Source organism: Tachysurus vachellii, chromosome 11 (genome assembly GCF_030014155.1).
Source record: "Tachysurus vachellii isolate PV-2020 chromosome 11, HZAU_Pvac_v1, whole genome shotgun sequence".
Taxonomy (NCBI): Eukaryota; Metazoa; Chordata; class Actinopteri; order Siluriformes; family Bagridae; genus Tachysurus; species Tachysurus vachellii.
In genome coordinates this window covers 17,574,335-17,599,342 of record NC_083470.1, presented here as the reverse complement: position 1 = coordinate 17,599,342, position 25,008 = coordinate 17,574,335, and the positions used below count along the sequence as shown (strand labels likewise).

Sequence of the window (25,008 nt, the reverse complement as noted above, 5' to 3'; positions counted from 1 at the left end):
TCTACTTAACCTATCTACCCATATATCCCGTCTCAAGCCAGGCATTATAGTAACCGACTGCTTTGCTTTATCGCGCGCGAGCACACACACACACACACGACACGTTTGCTAAATCAGCATCTTTATTTTACGAATAAATGCAGTTTGCATTTTGTGCATCTATTGTCATTTATAGATCATAAAAAAGCAATTTACAAGCTCTGTAAAACAAACAAAAAAAAAAGCAGCACAGAATGATTATGAGCAAAATATATAATTTGAATAAATATTATTTCATGCTATGAACAAAATAAAAAAATGGCGAGTTAATGTTTACAGCATTGGCACCAGCTAGCTTTAACGTACTTCATAAGTGTATAAAACAGTAGAATTTCTGAGGTTCACAGTAGGGTTTGTGAGGTTGTTAATATAGTGGATAACAGATATTTCCATGGAAAATGCTTAGAGATCTCCAGCATTTCCTCTATGCTAAAGCCCTGTGCTCAGCCCATGGATACAGAAAGTAAAAACGGAAAAAAAAGGTTGGGTGTTTTACAGACACCCATGAGGCAGACTGATTTTTTTTGGGAACCACTGACTGAGGACTTGCTTCCCCAACCTGAAGTAAAAGTGCATGATTAATTTGAACATACAAAATGCACTGCATGTCCAAAGTGGCCATAGCTGAATACTAGTAAACCCTGAGTTGTACATTTTTGCCATATCATAGAATACAGGAGAACTACTGTAGAAGCAAACAGAATTCCAGGGACTGTTCGATAACAGAAATCCACTGAGAAGACATACTTATTACTTTCAGTGCAGTGTACACAAGTGCGGACAGTCTTCTTTTGATCTGTAGTCCCAGTACATGAGGATGTGGAAGAGATCTTCTGGTTCTCAGGGAAGCAGCACATCCCAACCAGGCTGCTTTTCCACATTTGATACAGATACAGCATTGAAATGACTGTAGTGACGTGGCAGATGGATAGTCAAGGTTGACAAACGCACAAACAAAACATCCGTGAGGCTCAGAAACTCATAGCTTTCAGCTGATACATGGCCTATGAAGTGAAGTAAATCAAGAAGCCACACTTTGAATCATTTTCACACAATGTATCCAAATTTTCACAAACTCTAAGTTATAATCATCTCCATGGCTCCCTGATATCACTGATAGCACTCACATTGAGACTTGATTCTTCTGTAAATGTGCAACAGACTGCAGTGCCAAACTGTTTTAAAAAGGATATTGCTTTTGCATCACACAGTGGGGACATGTTGGAAGCAGAAAAGCAATGGAAGACTTTGTAACTAATATCAGTGTTCATAAACTACCTGAAGCAAGTCAGCTTTAATATAAGGACAAGCTGAAAATTCTTAAAGTAGTCCTAGTTCTATTCCTGTGAACCCTTCATTCTAATTCATGTCACAGCTTACAGTAACTGCCTGGCCATTCTGTTATTTGAACACAAACAGTGAACAACAGTTATCTTATCTTGTCAAAATGAGTTGATTGACACTAATCTCGTTATACTTGAACATATTTAAAATCACCACTATGCCCCTTTATGTACATATGTATTAGTAGAGGAAATCAAATAAACCTGACCAGTCTAAAAGCACCATTAAAACTCCCTAGACATGAAATATTTGAGGCCTTATATTTGAGTCCCATTTAAGAGAAGAAAGATATTGTAAGCTAGTCCCCTCTATCTAGAATATCTTTTGATTAAAATAAAAAAGGAAAGCTCATCGTAAGTGCATGCCAGACAATTACATTTAAAATGAAAATAAAATTTACAAACAGAAATACAGATCTCCATCTCTGTGTTTGTTATAAATGTTGTAACCACCATGCAGTACATTTCTACATCTACAAGTGGTCTAGCATGCACTTCAATATTAAACTGCAGAGTGGTTGGCATAATAAAAGGATTCATTCGTGCCAAAAACTAATTAAAAGTTAAATTCAATAGTCAAAGGTATAATATCACTTATTTCAAGAGGTAGCTTCGCGTGTATGAAGCTGTCTGATTGTCCCTTTATGACCTGCTACAATCTCTTCCGGTCAAAACTGCATATTACATTTATTAATGCAACATCTCTGCTACTGCATTTAACTTCTTAACTCTGTAAAACTTTAACACATAGTATAACACACAAAAGCAACAGGTACAAGATTATATGCATTTATAAAGCGAGAACCCTGACAAGTGGTGTTAATAAGCACAAATGTCAATTGCTTAATAGATACACATAGACCGAAATGAACTGATTTATGCACAAACTTTTCTTTTTCCTGTAACTGAAAAAGAAAAGGGGTATATGAGCATTTCTTGTGGCAAGGCACAGATTCAATCCTAATACAGATTATTTAATAAGAACTGATGTTTCGAACTCATTTGTTCTTCAAAGAAATAAACACATCCAGTCATCCGACCACTGCTATTACATGTTTATGGCTTAAGTCACATTTATCTTAACAGCACTTAAGCAGATTTTGTCCTTTGTTCAGACACAGTTTTAAAAAAACAAACAAAACAAACAAAAAAAAATTTGAAAAAGCAAGAACTCACACACCACTACCCAGTGGATGTTTGGCTAGAAAATAATTTCATGATTTCTCGATGGTTGTGGGATTTGGGTTTGCTCCCAACACTCAACTGTGCAGCGTATATAACCATCACTCTATTTTTTTTTGGCTTGATCTTTGGTTAGTGGCCAAGATTGCATCAACTATTAGGCAGAAATTCTTTAATCTCTTTACTATATATAATCAAAAACATGTCATTTTAATCAGAACAATGGCTGTGTTCAAATAGGATGTTTACATACAACATATGGTAGGTACATAATAAACAGGAGTCTATCTGTTATTGAGGAGGTCAGCTACTCTTCATTCCCAAAATAGAGAATGACCACCAGAAAATCACTGCTGACTGATACAGCCATTACCAGCACACACATCATAATAGAAACCATCAGTTTATGCCTGCTTGCAAGCCTAGGCTTTGAAACCATTTGACTGATTTTTCACAAGAAAAAGACAAAAATAAAAAAAAAAGATGAAATAAAAAGGATAAAAAAAATAAAATAAAAATAAAACAAAAATAAAACATGTAAGGAAACCTCCACAGGGAAAGAAAGCAGAACCTCCACAGGATTCTCTGAAGCACTGCTACTTTTCTCAGTGCGGAATCACACATTACATAACAAGCCTTTTTAAGACAAAGGGTTTGACAGTTTCCTTAAAAGTACTCACAATATAAAACATACAAATACAAAGACAAACTGATTTAAATAAACTGTGTCTATAAAATAATGAAAAACAAACAAGAACAATAAGCACCATTTGTATGTTAACCATAAAACCACCTGCTTTGGTCTAAGGAAGATGTTGTGTGTTAACTGTTAAATGAGGAAAAACATAATACAGCCGACACAGGCTAACAACAAATTATTTCAGATTAAGTGCTATATATTCAATAGCAAATAAGAAACGCCTAGCATAAGTGGTATGTGTTAAGGAAGCCATGCAAGCCCTGGAGCAATCTGCACAAGAGTCTTGCAGGGCAAAGAGCACTCAATGTTTACAGTGACTGAATTATTAACACAAATTTTGAAGAGTACAAATAGAGCATTGTAAGTCAGTGTTTTTCAAAACACTTGGGAAAAAATATCCAGAGATTGTCACAGGTAAACCTTTTCACCTGTCTTATTTGATGTTGGTCAGTGAAGAATGAAAATCTTAGTCATGCAGATTACATAATATTTACTCTACATAAATTTTCATTATTGGGGACAAAGCCTGTGTGCCTTCAAAGCCAACTGTACAGCTGCTCATACTGCTTTTAGCCTGAAGACTTAAGATTAATAAAGATTTCCTAACAGTACGATTTAGAGATAATTTCCAGAGTCTAATATATGACTAATGGTGCAGCAGTGTTCCTCTCAGTGTTAGCCAAACACACTCCCAGAATCAATTCCAGATCTACAAGCTTTACATTATTAAACACTTCAAGCTTAAACCATACTTTCAGGTCTAAAAATTGCAATCATAAATATGTAAATGATTGATTGTAAATAGAGGTATCATTGATGTTTTCTTGCAGACAGTGCTTATATTCTTAACATGAAAAATGTATTGACCCAATTTAGATCAGATTAGCTTTTCAGCTTAATTTTTTATCCAATTTAGCACCTGATATTCCTGCTTTTGTGTGTTTCTGTGTGAAATGATGCTGCACTGTTAATGTATCTAGAAAGCAGGATATATTCTGATTAGTACTTTGTCAAATGGGAAAGAAATTTGAACTCTGGAAAAGCTTAGAAATTCTAAATTCTAAAACTGATGTGTAAATGTCTTCTAAAAAATAGTAGTTAAGATCATACCAACAGAACTGAAATTGACACTGAATATTTCTTATGTAGAATAAAGTTCTTTAAAGGCAACAAAAGACATTCATCCCCAAGATGGCTGATGTGGGTCATCAAAACCATGTAAAGCGAGACTCATCTTACACTATTTTAAGAATGCATTTAATGGTTTAGTGTTGAGGAGTTTTGGCATGATTTTCAGTACTGAGAATATAATTGTGCTGCTCAGAGAGAATTTTGAGCATTAGGATTTTTACAGTGGGACTATGGCCCAGCAAAACTAGCAAATATACACTGCAACAGTAAAACTCAAATCAACATTAGCTCTTCTGATTTTATCTTTTTTGATTATACTGTCTTTCTTGTAGTAAAATCTAAAAATATGTTTTCTTGTATTATAATCAATCAATTTGGTTTGATATTTATTTTCTGTTGCTGTAAATAACTATACATCTCACAATATTGGTTTCTTTAATTGCCCATCCGTAATTCTGCATAGAGCATGTAGACTATAACCCAACTTAACTCTAACCACCCAAAAAGCACCTCTCAAAAACATATAGCATTTTTAACAAATCTAAAGAATGCAGTTTGGATTTTAATACAGGCTCAAAAACGTTCACTGTAGTACCAAGGCTGTGTGTAGTGGAAATGTGTTGTGCCAATATTGCTAGGTAAAAGCAACTGAAACCTTTAAAACAAGATGCTTATTGACTTCCTTTCAGGTTCTGGACTGAGAAAGAACCCAGTTGGAGTTAAATAAACTGACAAATACTGTCTTACTGTGAGTATGTTACATTGTATGATGAGGTATTGAACAGATGTGTCACAGAGCTTTTGCACTGGTAGGTAAAACCAATCCTTTTGAGTTATTAGCCCACTTAAGGCCAAATGTGCAAAAACAGGTCAGGTAAAAGCATGATATGACAAGCATCTTATCTGAGCTTTCACATTATTCATTATTGCAACATGCCTATATTACTCTATGCTTAAAAACATGGAAATATTTATCTATATAAAATATAAAAAAAAAACTCTTTAAAAGGCCTTAATTATTGAGATGTCCCACTCAATCCTTCTCCTTGACAGCAATTCCCCTCACCTTTGAAAAACTTGCTTATTAAGAATGCAGTATCTCTTCTTAAACCAGATCACAAAAAATGCACAAGAAGAAAATGTGCAAGGCGGGTTCAACAACTACTTTAAAGGCTGCGCATTGCAGAATGAAACTCACTATTATCTTGATTACTTAATAATCACATCTGGACCCAGGTGGTTCTTCAGCACTGCCTTTTACACTCTCCTCGCTTGTGATTTTTGTAGACTCATCATCGTTATATGCATCACTGTAGACGTTCTCTGAGACTTCCACTGGTGCCCCTTTCTGGCCATCTGCTGCTTCACCTTGTGGGCCTGTGTGGTTGTTCATCTCGACACCGGAACCCATGTGCTTCTTACGCAAGTGCTGATTGAGGGTGCCTTGAAAAGGGAAGCACTTGCCACAGATTTGGCAGTGGAAGGGTTTATTGTCTGTGTGACCACGGATGTGATACTCTAGTTGGTCTTTGCGAGTGTACTTCTTGCCACAGTACTTGCACACGAATGGAGTAATGCCCATGTGCAAACGCATGTGGCGGTCCAAGCTGCCTTTCTGGTTGAAGGACTTGCCGCAGTAGACACACACAAGACGCTCATTAAAAGGATACCAATGGCCACGGAGACCTCGTTCCCTCACATCATTCTCAAAAACAACTCCTGATGCTATTCCGTCTCCATCCTCTGTGCCTGGCTTAAGCTGAGAAATTACATCAGCTGGGACTGGTGTACTGCGCTTAGGTCTGGTGCGGCCACCTCGAAATCCACTGAGAATTGACTGAGAGGGACTGGATGGACTGATACCAACAAAGCAGGATGAAGAGAGTGCCGAATAGGTGCACTGAGCAGAGGATGGCACTGGCCCATAAGGTCCTACAGTCACAGCTAGAACTTGCTCACCATCCACCAGTTCTGTGTGGTAGCTATCATCACCCGCTGACGAGCTGTCTGAGTAGGTGGGCCGCTCCGTTTTTTCCAGCTTGATTTGTATGTCGGTGACTTGCCCATTCTTCTCAATCATGTCCACTTGATCCAGCTCTACTTCCATTGATGCCTCCTGCTCTGAAGTGCAATCACTCCCTCGATCTGACTGCCCTTCTTCTGTTAAGTGTGCAAGCCCTTTTCCACCTCCACTAGCCTCTACTCGATAGCTTTTCCTAGGGTAATAAGGTGGGGAAATCTGGGTCGGATTCAAAAAAATGCCCACATCTTTTGCACCATTGAGTCTAGCTCTAGAATCAAGGTCTTCTTCAGCTTCTGCTCGGCCAGAAACTACAGGCAGACTAATCTTTGAGTGGAGGCCCTCCAGGATTTGTGTACACTTGTCAATGACGGCCTGCATTTGCAGGAAGCTGGCAGCCGTAAGGAAGCTTACAACATCACGTAGACATAGTTTCATGTGTCCCGTATAGCAAAAGGTTAATAGCTGCTCAAACACTGCAGGGTTCTTGATCACCGAAATGGACAGTCCACTCATGGTGCCTAGAGACGAGTGGTCACGGAAGTACGGTGAACTGGCAGCCAGCACAGCTTTGTGAGCCTGGAATGGTCGGCCCTGGATGTGCACAATAATATCACAGAGCTTACCCTGGAGCCGCAGCTCATTGAGCTGCTTAAGTACAGTGTTGCTGAACTCTGGCACATCAAACTCTATGAATCTGCCGTCGTCCTCCATGACTCAACTGACGTCTCACCTGGTTGGCAGAAAACCTACAAGGAGATCAATAAATACATTTAATTACATTTTTAAATAACTTTCAATTATGCAACCAAGAAAAATAAAAAAAATTCCTTTAACACTTCTGGACACTTTTGGACATTTATGTCCATTAGGGGGCATAGTTTCCCTATTTTTAGCCATATCTTTCTCTGTGTTTCAGCTAGAGGAATGACTTTTTGGGACAACCCTTTATATAACGTGTACTTTGGAAAGACTATTTAGAATTTTTGGCCAGGCCAAAATCTGTAATTTTTTATTTTTGCAAATTTATTTTATTTGTAAAATTACCCCATTACACAGGCCTGTGCTTTTTACATTGGGTTCTATGGAGGAAATCAGTATACTGTAGTGTGCATGTGTGTTTTTGTGTTTGTGTGCAGATGTTTGGGGTGTTTTCAGGATTGCTGAAAAGTCTAAACACACACGTGCATGCACACACTGAAAGCCTGACAAAACAAAATTTCACACACAGACACACAGACACACAGACACACAGACACACCTCTGATAACTCGATACAACTCCATGTAAAGAAAAAGCCTGAACATAAGCTTTCAGGCCTGTGTAATTGGTCAATGGCCTAATTTTTTGGTCAACTGTAAAAATTGCACATTTTACCTCTTCCCAGCAGAGGGAACCATAATCAAACAAGAATGGTTATGATGACATTCATTGGGGGAAAAACAGCTGATATGTAAATGAGAGAGAAATATTTCAAATCTAATGCTGCACAAAAACTGACAATGCATAAAATCCAATGTTATTAGTCATATTTACTATGAAAACCCAAGACTGTAACAAAAGGGAAAAAGAATATTTTTATATTAAAAATAAGTCATTTTGTTTGCATTTTTATTCAAATTTGTGACATCACTAATTTGTGACATCACTAACTTAACACATTTCTGCAAAAAAAAAAAAAAAAAATATTAATCTGATATATTTTTATATAAGTTTAATTAGTGGACGATTTTGTTCACGAACATCACGAAAGGGTAGTGTCCACAAGGGTCAACTTTATGGCTTGTTTTTGATATGATCTCTTAGCTGTGGGGCTTTCAGATGACAGAGGTGTACTTTTCCAAACGATGTTCAATCAACTGAATTTACCACAGATTATCTGCGTGAAGTAGGAACAGCTCAACTGGAACAGAATGCATCTAAACTCAATTTCATGTCCTAGCATAAGTTATAAATATTTGTCTAAGTGTTTTTGTGTTTTAAAAATACATTAACTTTGTTTAAAAAAAAAAAAAAAAGCTTAGGTTTTTATTCATTCAAAAGCATTTTGTAGATTAAATCAACTTTTACAAGAACTGTTACAAGAACTGTTGTGTACTATTAATATGTCTGCTCAATTATGTGTTTCTACACTGGCATATCAGGAATGGTCATGTTGTAGCACAACTCCACGTGCAAGGAATCTATTCTACATAGAGTATAATCCATAGACTACAATGCAATTTATTTCTCTATTATAACACAACTACCTTAGCAAAAACATTAAGAGGTATGTAAAATTTCACAGTTCTTCAAATTTGTAACCAAATTAGGATCTGTATAACTCTTTTCACCAAAGGAAGCATTAACACTGATTGCCTTGAGTAAAAAGTCAACCTTCAAACCTGGAATTTGGAGCAAACAAAACACACCAGAAAGCAAAAGTCAACAGCTGAACTTTTTCTATATGTTTAGACACGATATGTTTTTTTTCTATACTGGCTAACACTGGCTAAAATGTATTCACAGAAGTAACAAAACCGACCAATCAGGGTATGTGTCTTATCTCCAGACACATTTGCATTAACATTAGCAAACGCTTTCTTAGTTACTTAAAACACCCAAAAACAACCTAAACAACTTCCCCTCATTAGCAGTCATGGGTACTGTAATCATTAAAATGTTAAAACTGGAAGAAGCTATGACTGTGCAAGTGTAACAAAAATAGGCTAGAGTTGAAAATAGATGCCCTCTAGTGGCAGGTTCCAATTGAACCATACCCAAAATGCACTGGGTAAACCATGATTTGTGTAATCGGTGAATGTGTCAGGGTATTGGGGATTTGGACCAAAGTTGCTATAGACAATTTAAACAGCTATTAATTGTCTAAAGGAAGTGACTTCTTTGTTCCTTGATTTATTCCAGAAAATTGTGGAACAAATTTGAAACAACAGCAGGAGGTATGTTATGCAGTGAGTGTTCAATAGCTATATAATAGTGTGATTAAAGATGTCAACCATAATGTTCAGTGCTTGGATGCTTCCTCAGGCCAGGAACTAAAGAACTTTAGAAGTTAAAGTGTTTAGATTTCTGAAAAACAAAACACAATGTGACAGCTAGAGTGCAGCAGTGAAACAAGTAGGATGACTAGCAATTCTGATATGCAGCACATTTTATATCTGATAAGTAAACAACATTAATAAAAATCATATTTTTAAAAGCTTCTACAGGTATTTAATTAATATTAATTTTTACAGTTTTACCCATGAAAATTATGTTAAACCACAAACAAAACACTGTGCTTTATGAAGCAGTGAACAATTGAGAATTTATAGATTTACATGGGCTTTCATCCTTAACATCAAAAAAAATGTTGGACACACACACACAAATAGACCAGCTGAAGTCAGTCTCTCTCACATTCTTCAGTTCACTTATACACAGTCGTTTGCAAAAGGTCAGGAACCCCTGACAATTTTATAAATTTTTGGATCAGCAATTTCATTTTGATCTATCAAATAATGAGGTTTATTGGATTAAACAGAAAATGTGCAATATGCATGAAAATGAAATTAGACGGGTGCATAAATTTGGGCACCCTTGCCATTTTGTTGATTTGAATACCTGTAACTACTTATCACTGATTAACTGGAACACACAATTAGTTTGGTGAGCTCATTATGCCTTGAACTTCATAGACAGGTGCATCCAACCATGAGAAAAGGTATTTAAGGTGGCCAATTGCAAGTTGTTGTTCTCTTTGACTCTCCTCTGAAGAGTGGTAACATGGAGGCCTCAAAACAACTCTCAAATGACCTGAAAACAAAGATTGTTCAACATTATGGTTTAGGGGAAGGCTACACAAAGTTAGCGCAGAGATATAAGCTGTCAGTGTCCACTGTGAGGAACATAGTGAGGAAATGGAAGACCACAGGCACAGTTCTTGTTAAGGCCAGAAGTGGCAGGCTACGTAAAATATTGGAGAAACAAAGGCGAAGGATGGTGAGAACGGTCAAAAACAGCCCACAGACCACCTCCAAAGACCTACAACATCAACTTGCTGCAGATGATGTCATTGTGCATCGTTCAACAATTCAGTGCACTTTGCACAAGTGATGCGAAAGAAGCCTTTTCTGCACACACGCCACAAACGGAGTCGCTTGAGGTATGCAAACACACATTTGGACAAGCCAGCTTCATTTTGGAATAAGGTGCTGTGGAGTGATGAAACAAAGATTGAGTTATTTGGTCATAACAAGGGGAGTTATGCATGGCGGCAAAAGAACACAGCATTCCAAGTAAAACACTTGCTACCCACAGTAAAATCTGGTGGAGGTTCCATCATGCTGGTGGGGCTGTGTGGCCAGTCCCGGTACTGGGAATCTGGTTAAAGTTGAGGGTCGCATGGATTCCACTATCTCAGCAGATTCTTGAGAATGTTGAGGAATCAGTCACAAAGTTGAAGATACACCAGGGCTTGATATTTCAACAAGACAATAACCCAAAACACTACTCTACCCGGGCATTTATGCAGAGGAACAAGTACAATGTTCTGGAATAGGGCTGGGCTATATGGCCAAAAACTGTATCACGATATCAGTGTTTCATATCGGTCGATATCGATAATTATTGAACTTTTTTTATGGCCCATTTAAAATAAGGACCAGGAGAAAAATATTACAATTAAACATTATTTTAAACTTAACCTTCCTCTGATCATAATCCCCCTCAGTTATTAAGACAGAAATGTCAACAACCATGGAAAACTCAAATAATTAAAATGTAAACATAAGTCTACAGTCACAATGAACACTTAATTATCTCTTAACATTTAAGGTGCAAAATGAAAGAAAATGTAAGAAACGCTTAATAAAGTGTAATAAAATAGTGCAAAGTGTTAAATATAAACATAGAGAAACCTTAGAATTTAGTGCAAGTTTAGTGCTAGGAAGTTCACTAGCTGCTCACCTTTTGGTGAATAAAGTTTTAAAATATGTGCAGTGTTTTTTTAAATATAAAAAAAACTGAGGTAGACTGAGATGCATCTGAAATATAAAAAACAAACCCGATACCGTACAGTAACATTGTTTGAAACACAAAACCTGCAGAAATATGAAAAAGTAACTCAAGTTATTCTTACTCTAATCATACTTGAAGTTGAACTATTCAAGGATATTTTCGTAGACATAATTAGGGCTGTTGCTATTGAATATTTTAGTAATCGAGTATTTTACCAAAAATTTCATAGATTAATCGAGTAATCTGATAAAATGTATTTTTAATTAAAGAGCAATATTAAATATACAAGAGAAAATAAGACGGGTCTAATTACCCATTGTTTCCCTGTCTGTACTTGTACTTTGAACAAAGACAAAGTTGACTGAGAAGAATTAAGTGCATTTAAGTGCCAAACATTCTGGGTTTTAAATGAACCCTTTTCTGAGATGCAAAAACAAAAATATAAATAACTTTTTTTTTTAGTTTCAAAACTAAGGCATACATTAAAATAAATAGTAATGATGATACAAAAATACTTTATATATATATATATATATATATATATATATATATATACATACATACATACATACATACACACACACATGTATACATATACATATTACTTTTAGTGTACGTATATATATATATATATATATATATATATATATATATATATATATATATATATATATATATACATATATACACATACATACATACATACATACATACACATACACACACACACACACACACACACACACACACACACACACACACACACAAAAAGTAATAAGTCCTAAAAGTACCTAACTATACGTGAAATCACCTAAACAGGCCTGATCAAAAGTTGAATGTTTGGCCACGTTATAAAAAAACAGAGGATTAAATGGCTATTAAATGGAGGTTTCCACACCTGTGAATCATTGTAATTGTCTGTGTCTGTGCATAAATAGTCAGTTTTTCTCAGCTCATGATGCACTGATTTGGCTGGATACTGCAGTCAGTGTTTCTCAGCTCAGATCAGTGCGGTGCACTGATTTGGCACCATGGGGAAGACAAAAGAATTAACAATGGACCTGTGTAATAATTTAACTTTATAAAACAGGAAAAGTTTATAAAATATCTTAACTAGAGCTGAAACGAGTCCTCAAGTACTGTAACTCGAGTAATTCAAATACAAAAAAAATTCAAGGCTTCGTTTAGTCCATTTACTGTAACTACGCACGCGCAAACGAGGTTGACCCTCCAATGGCTACAGCAGAAAAAGTTGAAGGTTCTGGAGTGGCCATCACAGTCTCCTCACCTCAGGAAGATCTCAAACATGCAAGACAACCAAAAGATTCACAGGAATTGCAAGCATATTGCCAAGAAGAATGGGCAACTATACCACCTGAGAGAATTAAGGACCTCATGCACAATTATTACAAAGACCGCATGCCATCACTGATGTGCAATATACAATATTAAGAACTAAAGGTAGGCAAACTTTTGAACTAGAACTTTTTTTAGTTATGTTCTGTTTCATGTTTGTGCAATTCTGTTATGCATTACATATTAACTTGAGTCTTATAAGAGATAAAATAAATGTTTTGCCTTCTCACTCATGTTTTATTTAAAAAAAAAAAAAAAAAAAAAAAAAAGTACGAATCTTAAATTCTCCCAGGGTATACCACCTTTTTAGCACACCTGTATATTATATACCATAATATCACAGTAATTTTAGCAGTCATCCTGAAAAGCTTCAGAATCATTTTTAGATGTTTTTTAATTTCAAAACTGATATTGATGTCAACAAAGGTGCTGTGATGGTTTGAATATTGTTTTCCCAATCCGATTATTGTGTATTTCAAAGGTGTCCCATCCATATCATTGCTTGTTCCTCAAAATACTCTTTAAAAAATTATATTTTAAATGTTAACTTCATCCCCTTCATCATGTGAATATCAATATTTATACATTACACTGAAAAGTTCAGACTCTGAAAAAATGTTAACAATTCTTCACAATGCCAGGTTCCATCAATGCTACTTCATTTGTTTTCAGCTTTTTAAATACCTGTTCTGTTTTAGCTAGACCTAAAATGCACATGCTAGATACTGTACAGTGGTGTGAAAAAGTGTTGGCCCCTTCCCGATTTTTTTTTTTTTTTTCTTGTTTGTCACACTTTAATGTTTCAGATCATCAAACAAATTTAAATATTAGTCAAAGATAACAAGTAAACACAACATGCAGTTTTTTAAATGAAAGTTTTTATCATTAATGGAAAACACAATCAAAACCTACATGGCCCTGTGTGAAAAAGTGCTTGCCCCCTAAACCTAATAAATGGTTGGGCCATCCTTAGCAGCAAGAACTGCAAAATCAAGCGTTTGCAATAACTTTGGTAGACAGCAGAATTCATTTATCGCAGCAAGTCTTCCAGGACTTGAAGCAGCAAAACCGCCACAGACCATCACACTAACACCACCATATTTTACTGTTGGGCATGATGTTCTATTTCTGAAATGCAGTGTTTATTTTTAGATGTATTGGGACACACCTCCCAAAAAGTTACATTTGTGTGTCGTCAGTCCACAGAGTATTTTCCCAAAAGTGTTGGGGATCATCAAGATGTTACCCGGCAAATCTAAGAGGAGCCTTTATGTTCTTTTTGCTCAGCAGCGGTTTTCATCTTGGAACCATTTTTGCCCAGTCTCTAATGGTGGAGTCAGGAACACTGACCTTAACTGAGGCAAGTGAGGCCTGCAGATCTTTGGATGTTGTTGAGGGGTCTTTTGTGACATCTTGAGTCGTCTCTGCACTCTTTGGGTAATTTTGGGCGGCCAGCCACTCCTGGGAAGGTTCACCAGTGTTCCATGTTTTCACCATTTGTGGATAATGGCTCTCACTGTGGTTCACTGGAGTCCCAAAGCTTTAGTAATGGCTTTTTAACCTTTTCCAAACTGATAGATCTCAATTACTTTCTCTCATATTTGTTCCTGAATTTCTTTGGATCTCGGGCAAACACGTTTTCACACAGGGCCATGTGGGTTTCGATTTTGTTTTCCCTTAACAATACAAACCTTCATTTAAAAACTGCATGTTGTGTTTACTTGTGTAATCTTTGACTAATATTTTAATTTGTTTGATGATCTGAAACAGTGTGACAAAAGGTGCAAATTTTTTTTTTTTTTTTTGAAAATCAGATAGGGGCCAACACTTACTTCATATACTAAATACTTCACACCACTGTATTTTGCTTTGACAAGAATGGGTTTCAAAAAAAATCCCACTGAAAGTGCTTTAGATTACTTCTGTGAAATGGTTCATTGAACACAATGACATGTATAGCAAAGGGATTGCACATTGCATCATTAATTTTTCCTAGTCAATTTCAAGATATGTAGCAGACTACAACATAACTAGTTCAGCATTAGAAAAGACCACTGTCATTTTGATAATTAAACTCAATACCTGGTACAAAGGCAACAAATTACATTTTAAACTTGATGCTAAATGACAGTGTCTGGCCTAGTTGAACAGAGGAAGCTATGGCTTAAAAAAACTCACCCGAAAATCAAATGATTGAAAATATCAATAAATAGAATTAAAAAAAATGTATTGTGTGAATATCTGTGGTATAAGAGCAATTAATGTATTGGGCCTCATCACACAACCACAGTGTTAATCAAATGATTACAGAACATAAGATGATGGATATGTCACTTTGTGCAAGTAAGTTTGAGATTTGGTTCTTGCCTATTTAGGATGATAATCCAATATTATTTCTTGTTTTCCCTTAACATTCAGGTTAATCTGAACATTTACATTTATAGCATTTGGCAGATGCCTTTGTCCAGTGCTATGTATACAAGTGATTTTTTGTGAATGTTGTTGGATTTTTACCCTGAAAAATAATTCTTGGCTTCAAATAAACTGTAAGAAGATATGCAGCATTTGGAAATTTCACAATGATTTGGAAAAGAACGGTGGGGGTTTGGATACAGAACAGGATTTGCACTCTATCCAAGTTTCAGAATGAATGTGTACTTTTTAGTCCAAATCATCTCTGATATCATTTGTTTGTGAAAGATCCTTAGGGCATGAGGATGTACTTGACAGTGCAAGCCAAAACCTAATCAAACGCAGCCATTAAACACTACATGTTACTCTATGGACAGTGGAATGTGTAACTTATTAAAACCTGGGTCACACAGTTAACAAGTAGTCTTGCTTAGATATTAAAATGCTCACAACTCTCTCCTGGGCCTGCTTTGTAGTTCCCTAGTCATCATATGCACTAAAAGACAATGTGGGAAACCTGCAACTTATGGTTTCACCAGCAGCTGGCTTGTAAAGTCACCTGTACCACTGCCTACATATTTACATCTTGGCACATTCGAAAGCAGCGGTTCCCAAGCATTTTTTTTGTTTAAGGTCCCATTTGTGGACAGCAAGGTTAATTGCTGCTTTATTTAAAATAAAGTAAAAAAAGACAAGCAAACAAGAAAGTAGCATTCATTTTCCACATACACCCTTCCACTGTCCTAATTTTATGTAAGAAGAATATTACAGTGTGATGCAAAATGGAGACTGCCGCCTACACCATGTGTACTGACTTGACAAGTTGCCAGAGAATGTACGTCAAAGTGGTTTGGTGGATTCAAGGGGCAAATTTCCTTGGCTGAGTGCCAGAAAGGTGTACTCACAGGTTTAAAGCCCAGCATTTTGTCATTTATCAACTGTTAAGCAAGTTAAAACTATGCAAAATATATTTAATCTTAAATTTAATTTAATCTTATATAAATCATCTCAATAACTAAGCTGTGTGTACACTTCATTGTTCTAGCTTGAACACTTGCTTGAGTCAACATTAACCCAGTTTCCAATGTGGGATTAATAATAGTGTTTGAATTTGATCCCAAGTTTCCTGTACTTTTGGGTTTGAACAAAGTTTAACCAGGAATTCAATCCCCAGGACGAGCCCTTACCAGGCTTACTTCCAAACCATTGTGCTTATAGATCATGAGAGGTTACAGCAGTTACATAATGATAATTTGGTTTACTCTTTCTAATTTAGATGATGAACTTTACCTTGATATAGTACAATGTATTAATATCAAGTGTGCATGTGGGATGTTTTTGAAAACAAATAAACAATAGTTTACCAAATGAAATACATTCTTTTTTACTTTTTACAGTTTAGGAGTAAGAAAAACATCAATGGTGACATGATGCAAATATCCAAAGGGGACAAACCTGAAGTAACAGCAATGACTGACAGAGCACTGGCAAAGAACATAAAAGGTTAAAGCAAAGCCTGTTTCAGATGTGATTAAAGCACTTGGATCTGTGCACCATAAACTGAACAGATTCATAGAATGATAAGAGTAAGCTCAGTACAAAAGAGGGCAATTCACCACTACACTGTAGAACTCCATGGCCTCTGGTACATGGGAAGTGTGAGGGAAGATATCACTCATCTGATACCAATCACAGCTACAGAAGTATCAGAGTAGTCTTCTCTTCAGTGTACTGTCATTATTTCTCTAATGTAGAATTATGCTCATTAACTAATGCATTCAATCACTTATATTGAACCTTGGAAACATAGCATAGTCTGGCATGGCCTGTAATTCAGTTACAAGGCTATATAATTTTTAGTAAGCCAGTATATTTTACATGTGCTTTGGGGTTTCTGCACTAGTGACTCACTCTCTGCTGTAAGGAGTGAACTTCATGCTTAAGTCTCAATTTCTTCAGTAGGTAATTTACCTTGGATACTGTAGACTTGAACCTAAAAACTTCTGCTCCAATGCTTGCAACAAACATGAATTCAGCTCCCAAACAAAAGGTACCTATCTTGGTATGTGGTTATTCTAGTTTATATTCTAGTTTCAAAAATGCTTGTACCCATGCTTCATGAGCTACTAAGAGATGATTATCCACCCCATACTAGGCATGTTTCTTACACATCAATTATCAAATGTCACAGATATTAACTGTACTCCCTGCAGAATATTAATAAATCCATTGCTTGAGACCTGACTGTCAGCTGGTAGGTCACTGACCTACTGTATGACTGCCCACTGGTTAAAATACCTGAATGACAATCATCTGGTGCCTGCTTCCATCAAACACCACTTTACATATGCTATGACTACCTCCTTCTGGACAACACTTGGGGTGGTTTTACTCTAGGTCCAAATACCATAGTTTGCCCTAAGTACCAAGTCTGGACTCACATGGGGTGGGGCTAAAAAGAATCTGAGGTTTGCATTTATATAGAAGAACTTTGGCTCGCACTCGAAAAAGTCATGTAAAATGAAAACTTTTTGGGTTCCAGTTCACACCACTCTAGTGATCATGCACTCCTTACATTTGTAAATGGTTACACATTCCATTTTGTCCTGAGATCTCCAATGTTACAAATTTAATAACTTAACACACGTTTTATTCTTTATGCGTGTAATATTGAGATTTATCATTGGTGTGTGGAAATGTGAGAATAATTGAGTGAGAGACATCAGTGGTTGAACCATGCTTATTACCCATCATGTATGGAGCTACCTGCCTTATCTGTAAACATTATCTCTTTCTATTTTGGCAAAAACGGCTGTAATCTATAAATCACATAACATATCATAAATCGTGCAGTGCTGTAAAGTGAGGAGCTTATAAATTCCTAAACATTTTGTATGACCTGTTATCAAGTCACCCTCCAGATTTTGGTTTAAGATGAAGTCAAAGTGTTCAAAATTAAGAGCTTTGAAATCAGCTGAATCAAATCATTCACCAAGTGCACCCAAGCAATAGTAATTTATCATCAGAGTGTTTCAGTCAGCAAGACAGCCAGTGGAAATGTATTTTGTCTTATTTTATTAACAATTATCAGTTGTTAGTTGTTAGTTAGTAGTTAGCTAACAACTAACAACTGATAATTGTTAGTTTTTAGCTAGTAGTTAGCTCCAATTTAAATGAAAGTCATGAAAAATAGCTGCTGTCTTGCCAGTGAAATGATGATGCTTCCAACACCCTGGAGATGGTAGATTCATACCAGCATCACACTCATGCCACAACCAGCACAGGCTCATTATTAGTGTGGCTAACAATGTCAAGACACACACACACACGCAACACCTTTGCTCACAAAATCCTCCAGGACAGGTCAAACTTTCAGCAACACAAACGTATTGTCTTTCTACTCACTACTGATATCACCTGTTTGAGGGTTGCTTTTACAGATTAGCAGATAGCAAGACTGTCGACCAAAAACAGCTTGAACGGCTCATTGTAAAGAGAAAACACAGCCATAAAAACTCAGCGCTTACCAGATGCAAAGCAATGAGGCCTACTCAGGCACATGGCTTAATTTTCTTGGCTCCATCTGTTCTAACAAGCCCTGCAGGGGAAAACGCTTATATACAGGGAATGCCATAATGCTCATACCTATAGGATCTGTACGGAAAGAGAAGCAGTCTGAGAGACAAACCATAAAAGAAAATTTAAAATCGTACAGATTTGAAATCTATATAGATAAAGCCCATTCCATAGAGATGGATTCATTCTTGTCTATAAGCATAATTTGTTTGTTCCAACTAATATATATATATAAAATATACACCAAGAGATTTGAGAGTTATAAAATACGCAAAAACTGGTAAGGACAGTCAACCTGCATGAACCCTGAGACTTCAGGAGCACTGCATGATCTGGTATTGCCCAATAGCATGTGTTCTTTGCCCAGCACTTTCTGCTGGTACACAGCAGCAAATGCTCTAATATTTCTATCAAGCAACCCGTTTCCACAATACTCATAACACTAGATGATACATTTAGACTGAATTAACCAGATTAAAAAAAATCTAATGACAAATAAACTGAATGGGTGTTTTCCAGACATTCCACAAGACAGTTGTGTAAAACATTCACAACCAGAACTGACAAAAACACAGAGCCAAATCATCTGCGGGCATAATAATAAGTGGCAGATGGTAACTTGGCTTAAGGTTTAAATAATATTAAAAGTGATTATTTACTTTATGTAGAATATAGCTTAAATGAATCATGACCAGAATGTACACTGGGTTCAGCACTAAATAAAGTACACGATTTTAACTAATTTTAAAATAATAATAATAATAATAATAATAATAATAATAATAAATTATAATGAAGACATAGGAGGACAAAAAACATGCAAGCCAGTAAGATCTGGATCAGGAAATAAGGAAGTTGCGTAGAAGTTCACCTGTGTGCAGCCTTCAACTAGCAATAGCATACGTCTCAAAAACTGCGTTCATGTAGCAGTTATCGAAGTGATATCTAGCTAGCAGGATATTTCTTAATTTTGCCCACTCGATGAACCACGCAGCAGAGCAACTAAACTACTAACTAAATTGGCCTTCTTATTGTTTTTATAACTACTCAATGCAACAACTTATATAAAATGAATCGAAAAACTCATCAAGCCGACATTTATTTCAAGCAAGCCTCAGACGTCAAGTTAACTAGCTAATTTAGCTAGCTAGCCTGGTTAGAGACATATGCTTGATTATTTTAAGTTTGTTTTGTTTTTGGAAGGTGTCAATTTTGACAGCCTGTGCTAGGGTGTTATTATACGCCGAAGCAGCTAGAACTTGGCCAGTTAGTCAGGGGTACTGGGTAGTATTCAAACAGCAGCATTTAAAAAAAAATACTTCCAGCAAAACTTAGCTAGTTGCAGCGTTAGCGAAACGGCTATGGAATGCTAGCACGAAAGATAGGACGCTAATAGATAACCATTTGTAACTAGACACAAACCAAATCATACGCACCAAACAATTAATTGCTCATATTAAAAATATACCCTGGAAAACATCATGTTTTCATTACCGCGGTGGCTTAAATGTTGTCCATTCCTTCCGAGCGCCACTCTTGAGCTCCAGTTTAGCCTCCTCCTCCTCCACCGCCGCCGTCACCAGCTGCTGCTGCTGTTGTTGTCACTGCCCAATGCCCGTCTCCTGCCCGATTGTCAATGCGCATGCGCCAAACTTTCACGCACGCGCACTACAAATAAATCTCGTTCAGTTAAGACGCAGCTCTAAGAGCCGGTAGGCGTGACTAGCAGGCGTAGACCTTGTCATTGAATGGGCAATGCAAAAAAAATGTCATAATCAGTGTTTATTGTTTGAAGCAAAAAATGACAAGCTCCCAAACTGTTTTAGTGTTTGCTCATTAATCTCGAATCTAAAGCATTAACCTTTTTCTACAATTCACTGCGGTGAGATTTGTCAACAGTAGTTCTATAGGTATGGAATTGAGCTAATATCTGAGAAAGCTTACATCCATAACTATAGCAACTCACGATTCTGTATTACTGAAATGCACAGGTAGTTAGTGCATCAATTATTTAGATATTAATGATTATCACTATGTGTAAATATGATTAATTTTTAGAAATGTAGTATAATTATTACAAAGCAATTAATACAGATCAGGGATCATGAGTTGCACTGCCTTTTGCGATCAAAAGATGGCGCTCTCTGCCTCTTTTGGTGGGCTTCTTTCTGTGCGAGATGGTTCGTTTATATATATATATATATATATATATATATATATATATATATATATATATATATATATATATATATATATATATATAGTCTTTAACTCATGAACATTTGTTTCTGTCTGTTCTGTCTGTTTAGTCATGTCTGTTTTTAGTGATAATAGCTAATATCCGTTCTAAGCTGTTGTCTTAAACATTAATGAAATTGGTGCTGAGATATAATTGTTAATTTAAATGTCATTTTTTGAGCACACAGTGTATTAATCTTTTAAAGCATTTAGTATTATTGTTATGTTATTTACTGATTATTATGATTTGCAAGAAATAGGACTTTCTATGCCTAAAATATTATATTAATATTTTATGAGATCAATACAGTTGAGTATCGATAACCATGGTCTAAAAGACAATACTTATAATTTAAATATAATTCTGATTTTAAATTAAGTGTTTTTTAATAAATCTTCTAAATATAGTTTTAATGAAACTTTTATATATGTCTTTGTTTTAAAATAATTATGTAATGAATCACATTTTTAACCCACACTGAAAAATGTAGACCATAGTCACACTTTTCATTATGGCCTGAGATCAAAACAGATTTATGGCCCACAAAGCAGTAGAGGGCATTGTAAACTCAATTATTCCTACAAGTCAGCAAGTCTACTCTGAATTCTGAGAATAATTGGGGTTTTATTTTATAATCGCATTTGTATGAAATACTAAATATTAGCTTTCTTTTCTGACAGATTTTTTTTTCACAAATCAGTGTCTAATAAAGTCACTTCAGCAAAATGTTTGAATTTCTGAAACAATGTGAGGTATGAAATGGCTTTTAGAACTGACAATAGATTTCCTATATCTATATTATATTATATTATTTATAATTTTCAGCATTTTGAACTGCAGGTAAAATATCATGTATTATTTCCTTCAATCTTGTGAGTTTGAGCATTTAACATAGACATCGTAGATACGATATGTTAAGTATATATTAAGTAATTAGCAGGTTACAGGGATGATAATATATACAGTAAGACACTTGATAGCTATTACATAGTATTATACTGTATTAAAGAGGCTATATATTGGAAAAGGAATTTATAATTTAGATTTAGTATTAAATAAAGTGGTCAAACCTTTAAGATATGAGAGATTAAAATTTTCACAACCCTCATGAGAGAATATTATCCGTATTGTGTAATGTAATTATGTACAATAAACATAAAGTAAAACATTTCTTTAGACTATACATCAAAATAATTTTTTGTACTATAAGAATAAACTTGTAAGAATGCAATAAAAGCTGTACTTCCATGAATTTACGTGGATGTATAGTTACTTAAAATGGTTAAATAAATAAATAAATAAATAAATAAATAAATAAATAAATAAGATAAGATAAGATAAGATAAGACCAGATTTAATAGTTAAGCAAGTTGTTGTTTAATGAAAAAAAAAAAAAATGTTCTATACACTATGTATACAGTACACACACACACACACACAGAGATATACAGACAGTTGAAAAAAAATGCACTTAAAAAAGACTGTTTGGGATAACACTAAATTGGACTCCTCGCTATGCTGCTGAGGATGGCTGCACATGGGCTGCTTAAAGATACATGAGATTGCTGTCCAGTTAATAGCCTCTTCAAGATTTAGTGATTTTTTTTATTGCAGAAATTAATGCAAAATCAAGGAAACCCAGATATTTGGAGGAGCTTGCAAATTTTAAAATGACTGCAGATTTGGTCCAGGATGCATTGTGTGACATCACATGAGTACAGCTATCATAGAAAGGAATTCCATATGTGTGTTCACTGGATGCAGATTAAAAGAAGAATTCTGTGCTTTCAGTTTCACCAATTCAAGTGGTCTGCCACAACAAAAGCACATAAAGTACAAACAAGCACAAAGAAACGCTACCGAAATCCTGGAGGGACAGGCATAGAAAGCAGGAAGATGGCTTTGAACTGCAATTGAACAGTTTTGCACTCAAGTCTTTATCGGTGAACATTTAACAACAAGACAGAATACATGTTAAAAGTAGAATAAATTTCCTTGTTACAGAAAGTCTCAAGGAGTTTTTCCTTGCCATCATCACCTCTGGGTTGCTCATTAGGGATACATTTAAATTTTATGATATATCCTGAATTAATTTTCTTTGTCCACTGTTCAAAGAAATATACAATAATAATAATAACTAATTACTGGTTGTAGATGGCTGTAATATAAAGTAATATTTAAATATAATATACAGTAAGGGAAAAAAATTTGATCCCCTGTTGATTTTGTAAATTTTTCCAGTGTCAAAGAAATGATCAGGCTATAATTTTAATGGTAGGTTTATCTTAACAGTGAGAGAATAACAACAAAAAATACAGAAAAAATGCATTTAAAAAAGTTATAAATTGATTTGTCTTTTAATGAGTGAAATAAGTATTTGACCACTTTGTAAAACATGACTTAGTACTTGGTAAAAAAAATAACCCTTGTTGGCATTCACAGATGTCAGATGTTTCTTGTGGTTGACCACCAGGTTTGCACACATCAGGAGAGATTTTGTTCCACTCCTTTTTGCAGATCCTCTCCAAGTCATTAAGGTTTCAAGGCTGATGCTTGGCAACTCAAACCTTCAGGACCTTGTGGGCTCTGCAGGTTTTCGGTCCTTCACGGCGTAGTGTGTTACCAATTGTTCTCTTGGTGACTATGGTCCCAGCTGCCTTGAGATCATTGATAAGATCTTCCCGTGTAGTTCTGGGTTGATTCCTTACCATTATCATGATCATTGAAACTTCACAAGGGGAGATCTTGCATGGAGCCCAGACCGAGGGAGATTGACAGTTATTTTGTTTTTTTTCCATTTGCGATAAATCGCACCAACTGTAATCACCTTCTCACCCAGCTGCTTGGTGATGGCCTTGTAGCCCAGTTCAGACTTGTATAGGTCTACAATCTAGTCTCTGATATCCTTGAACAGCTCTTTGTTCTTGGCCATGGTGGAGAGTTTGGAATCTTATTGATTGATTGATTGATTGATTGCTTCTGTGAACAGGGGTCTTTCATACAGGTAACGAGCTGAGATTAGGTGCACTCCCTTTAAGAGAGTGCTCCTAATCTCAGCTCGTTACCTGTATAGAAGACACCTGGGAGCCAGAAATATTGCTGATTTAAAGGGGATCAAATACTTATTTCACTCATTAAAATGCAAATCAATTTATCACTTTTTATAAATGCATTTTTATGGATTTCTTGTTGTTATGTTCTTGTCTCTCACTGTAAAAAAAAACTACCATTTAAATTCTAGACTGATCATTTCTTTGTCAGTGGGCAAACATACAAAATCATCAGAGGATCAAATATTTTTTTTCCTTACTGTAATAATAAGCAAATACATGATATTATGTAATCTAGCATGTATATTGCAATACTTACAGTATTATGCAAGATGCTGTCACTAGAGACCTCTTTGTGAGAAAGTATGAGGAAAAAAATAAACTAGAGTATGTTCAAATGTTTATTTGTAATGACTAGTATTATCAACACAAGACAACTGAGCAAATAGCCAGACCTAATCACGTCTTTGGGTGTCAGGTAATTAACATTGGATGCCTAGGTTTTAACATGAATTTTTTTAAATGCATCAGCCATTTATGGCATTAACATTTTAACTGTTTATATTAGCCTTTTATTGTAAGCCTTAACTGGATAAGCATTTCACTCTTTTCTTATTTAAATGCTATGTGACAGGAACAGAAAAACTGATATTCTTTATCTCAGCTTTCTCCTCTGCTGCTGTGATTGACCGTTAGGTTACAGGACTGAATATTGGATGAATTTCATACAGAGAAAAAAATTGCTTTGTCATTTCAGGTGTTCTCAAAAGTGCTCCATGTAAAACTTTTCCCCACTCTGATTTAGTACATTGCTTTAATTTTCTTTTTATATATTCATTCTATATGAAAGAAAGACATACCCACAGTAAAACAAATAAGTAGCCAAAGGCATGGGAGATTAGAAATGGTTTATTGACCACTAGGACTGATGGTGGTATTGATAACATCTTAAAACAGGCTCA

At 35.6% G+C, this 25,008-nt stretch overlaps 1 protein-coding gene across 1 annotated transcript; it reads right to left on the bottom strand.

Moving 5' to 3' along the window:
* Nucleotides 1–104: 104 nt before the first annotated feature.
* Nucleotides 105–20,367, bottom strand: zbtb34 (zinc finger and BTB domain containing 34). Its single transcript, XM_060880919.1, has 2 exons — nucleotides 20,252–20,367; nucleotides 105–7,164 (listed from the first exon to the last, which is right to left on the bottom strand). Exon 2 carries the CDS (start codon nucleotides 7,127–7,129, stop codon nucleotides 5,609–5,611), a length of 1,521 nt encoding a protein of 506 aa, XP_060736902.1. The 5' UTR covers nucleotides 7,130–7,164; nucleotides 20,252–20,367; the 3' UTR covers nucleotides 105–5,608.
* Between the last annotated feature and the right edge of the window lie 4,641 nt (nucleotides 20,368–25,008).

What these genes read in the sequence shown, in the direction of transcription:
- zbtb34 (XM_060880919.1), bottom strand. Translation starts at nt 7,129, where the DNA reads ATGGAGGACGACGGCAGATTCATAGAGTTTGATGTGCCAGAGTTCAGC.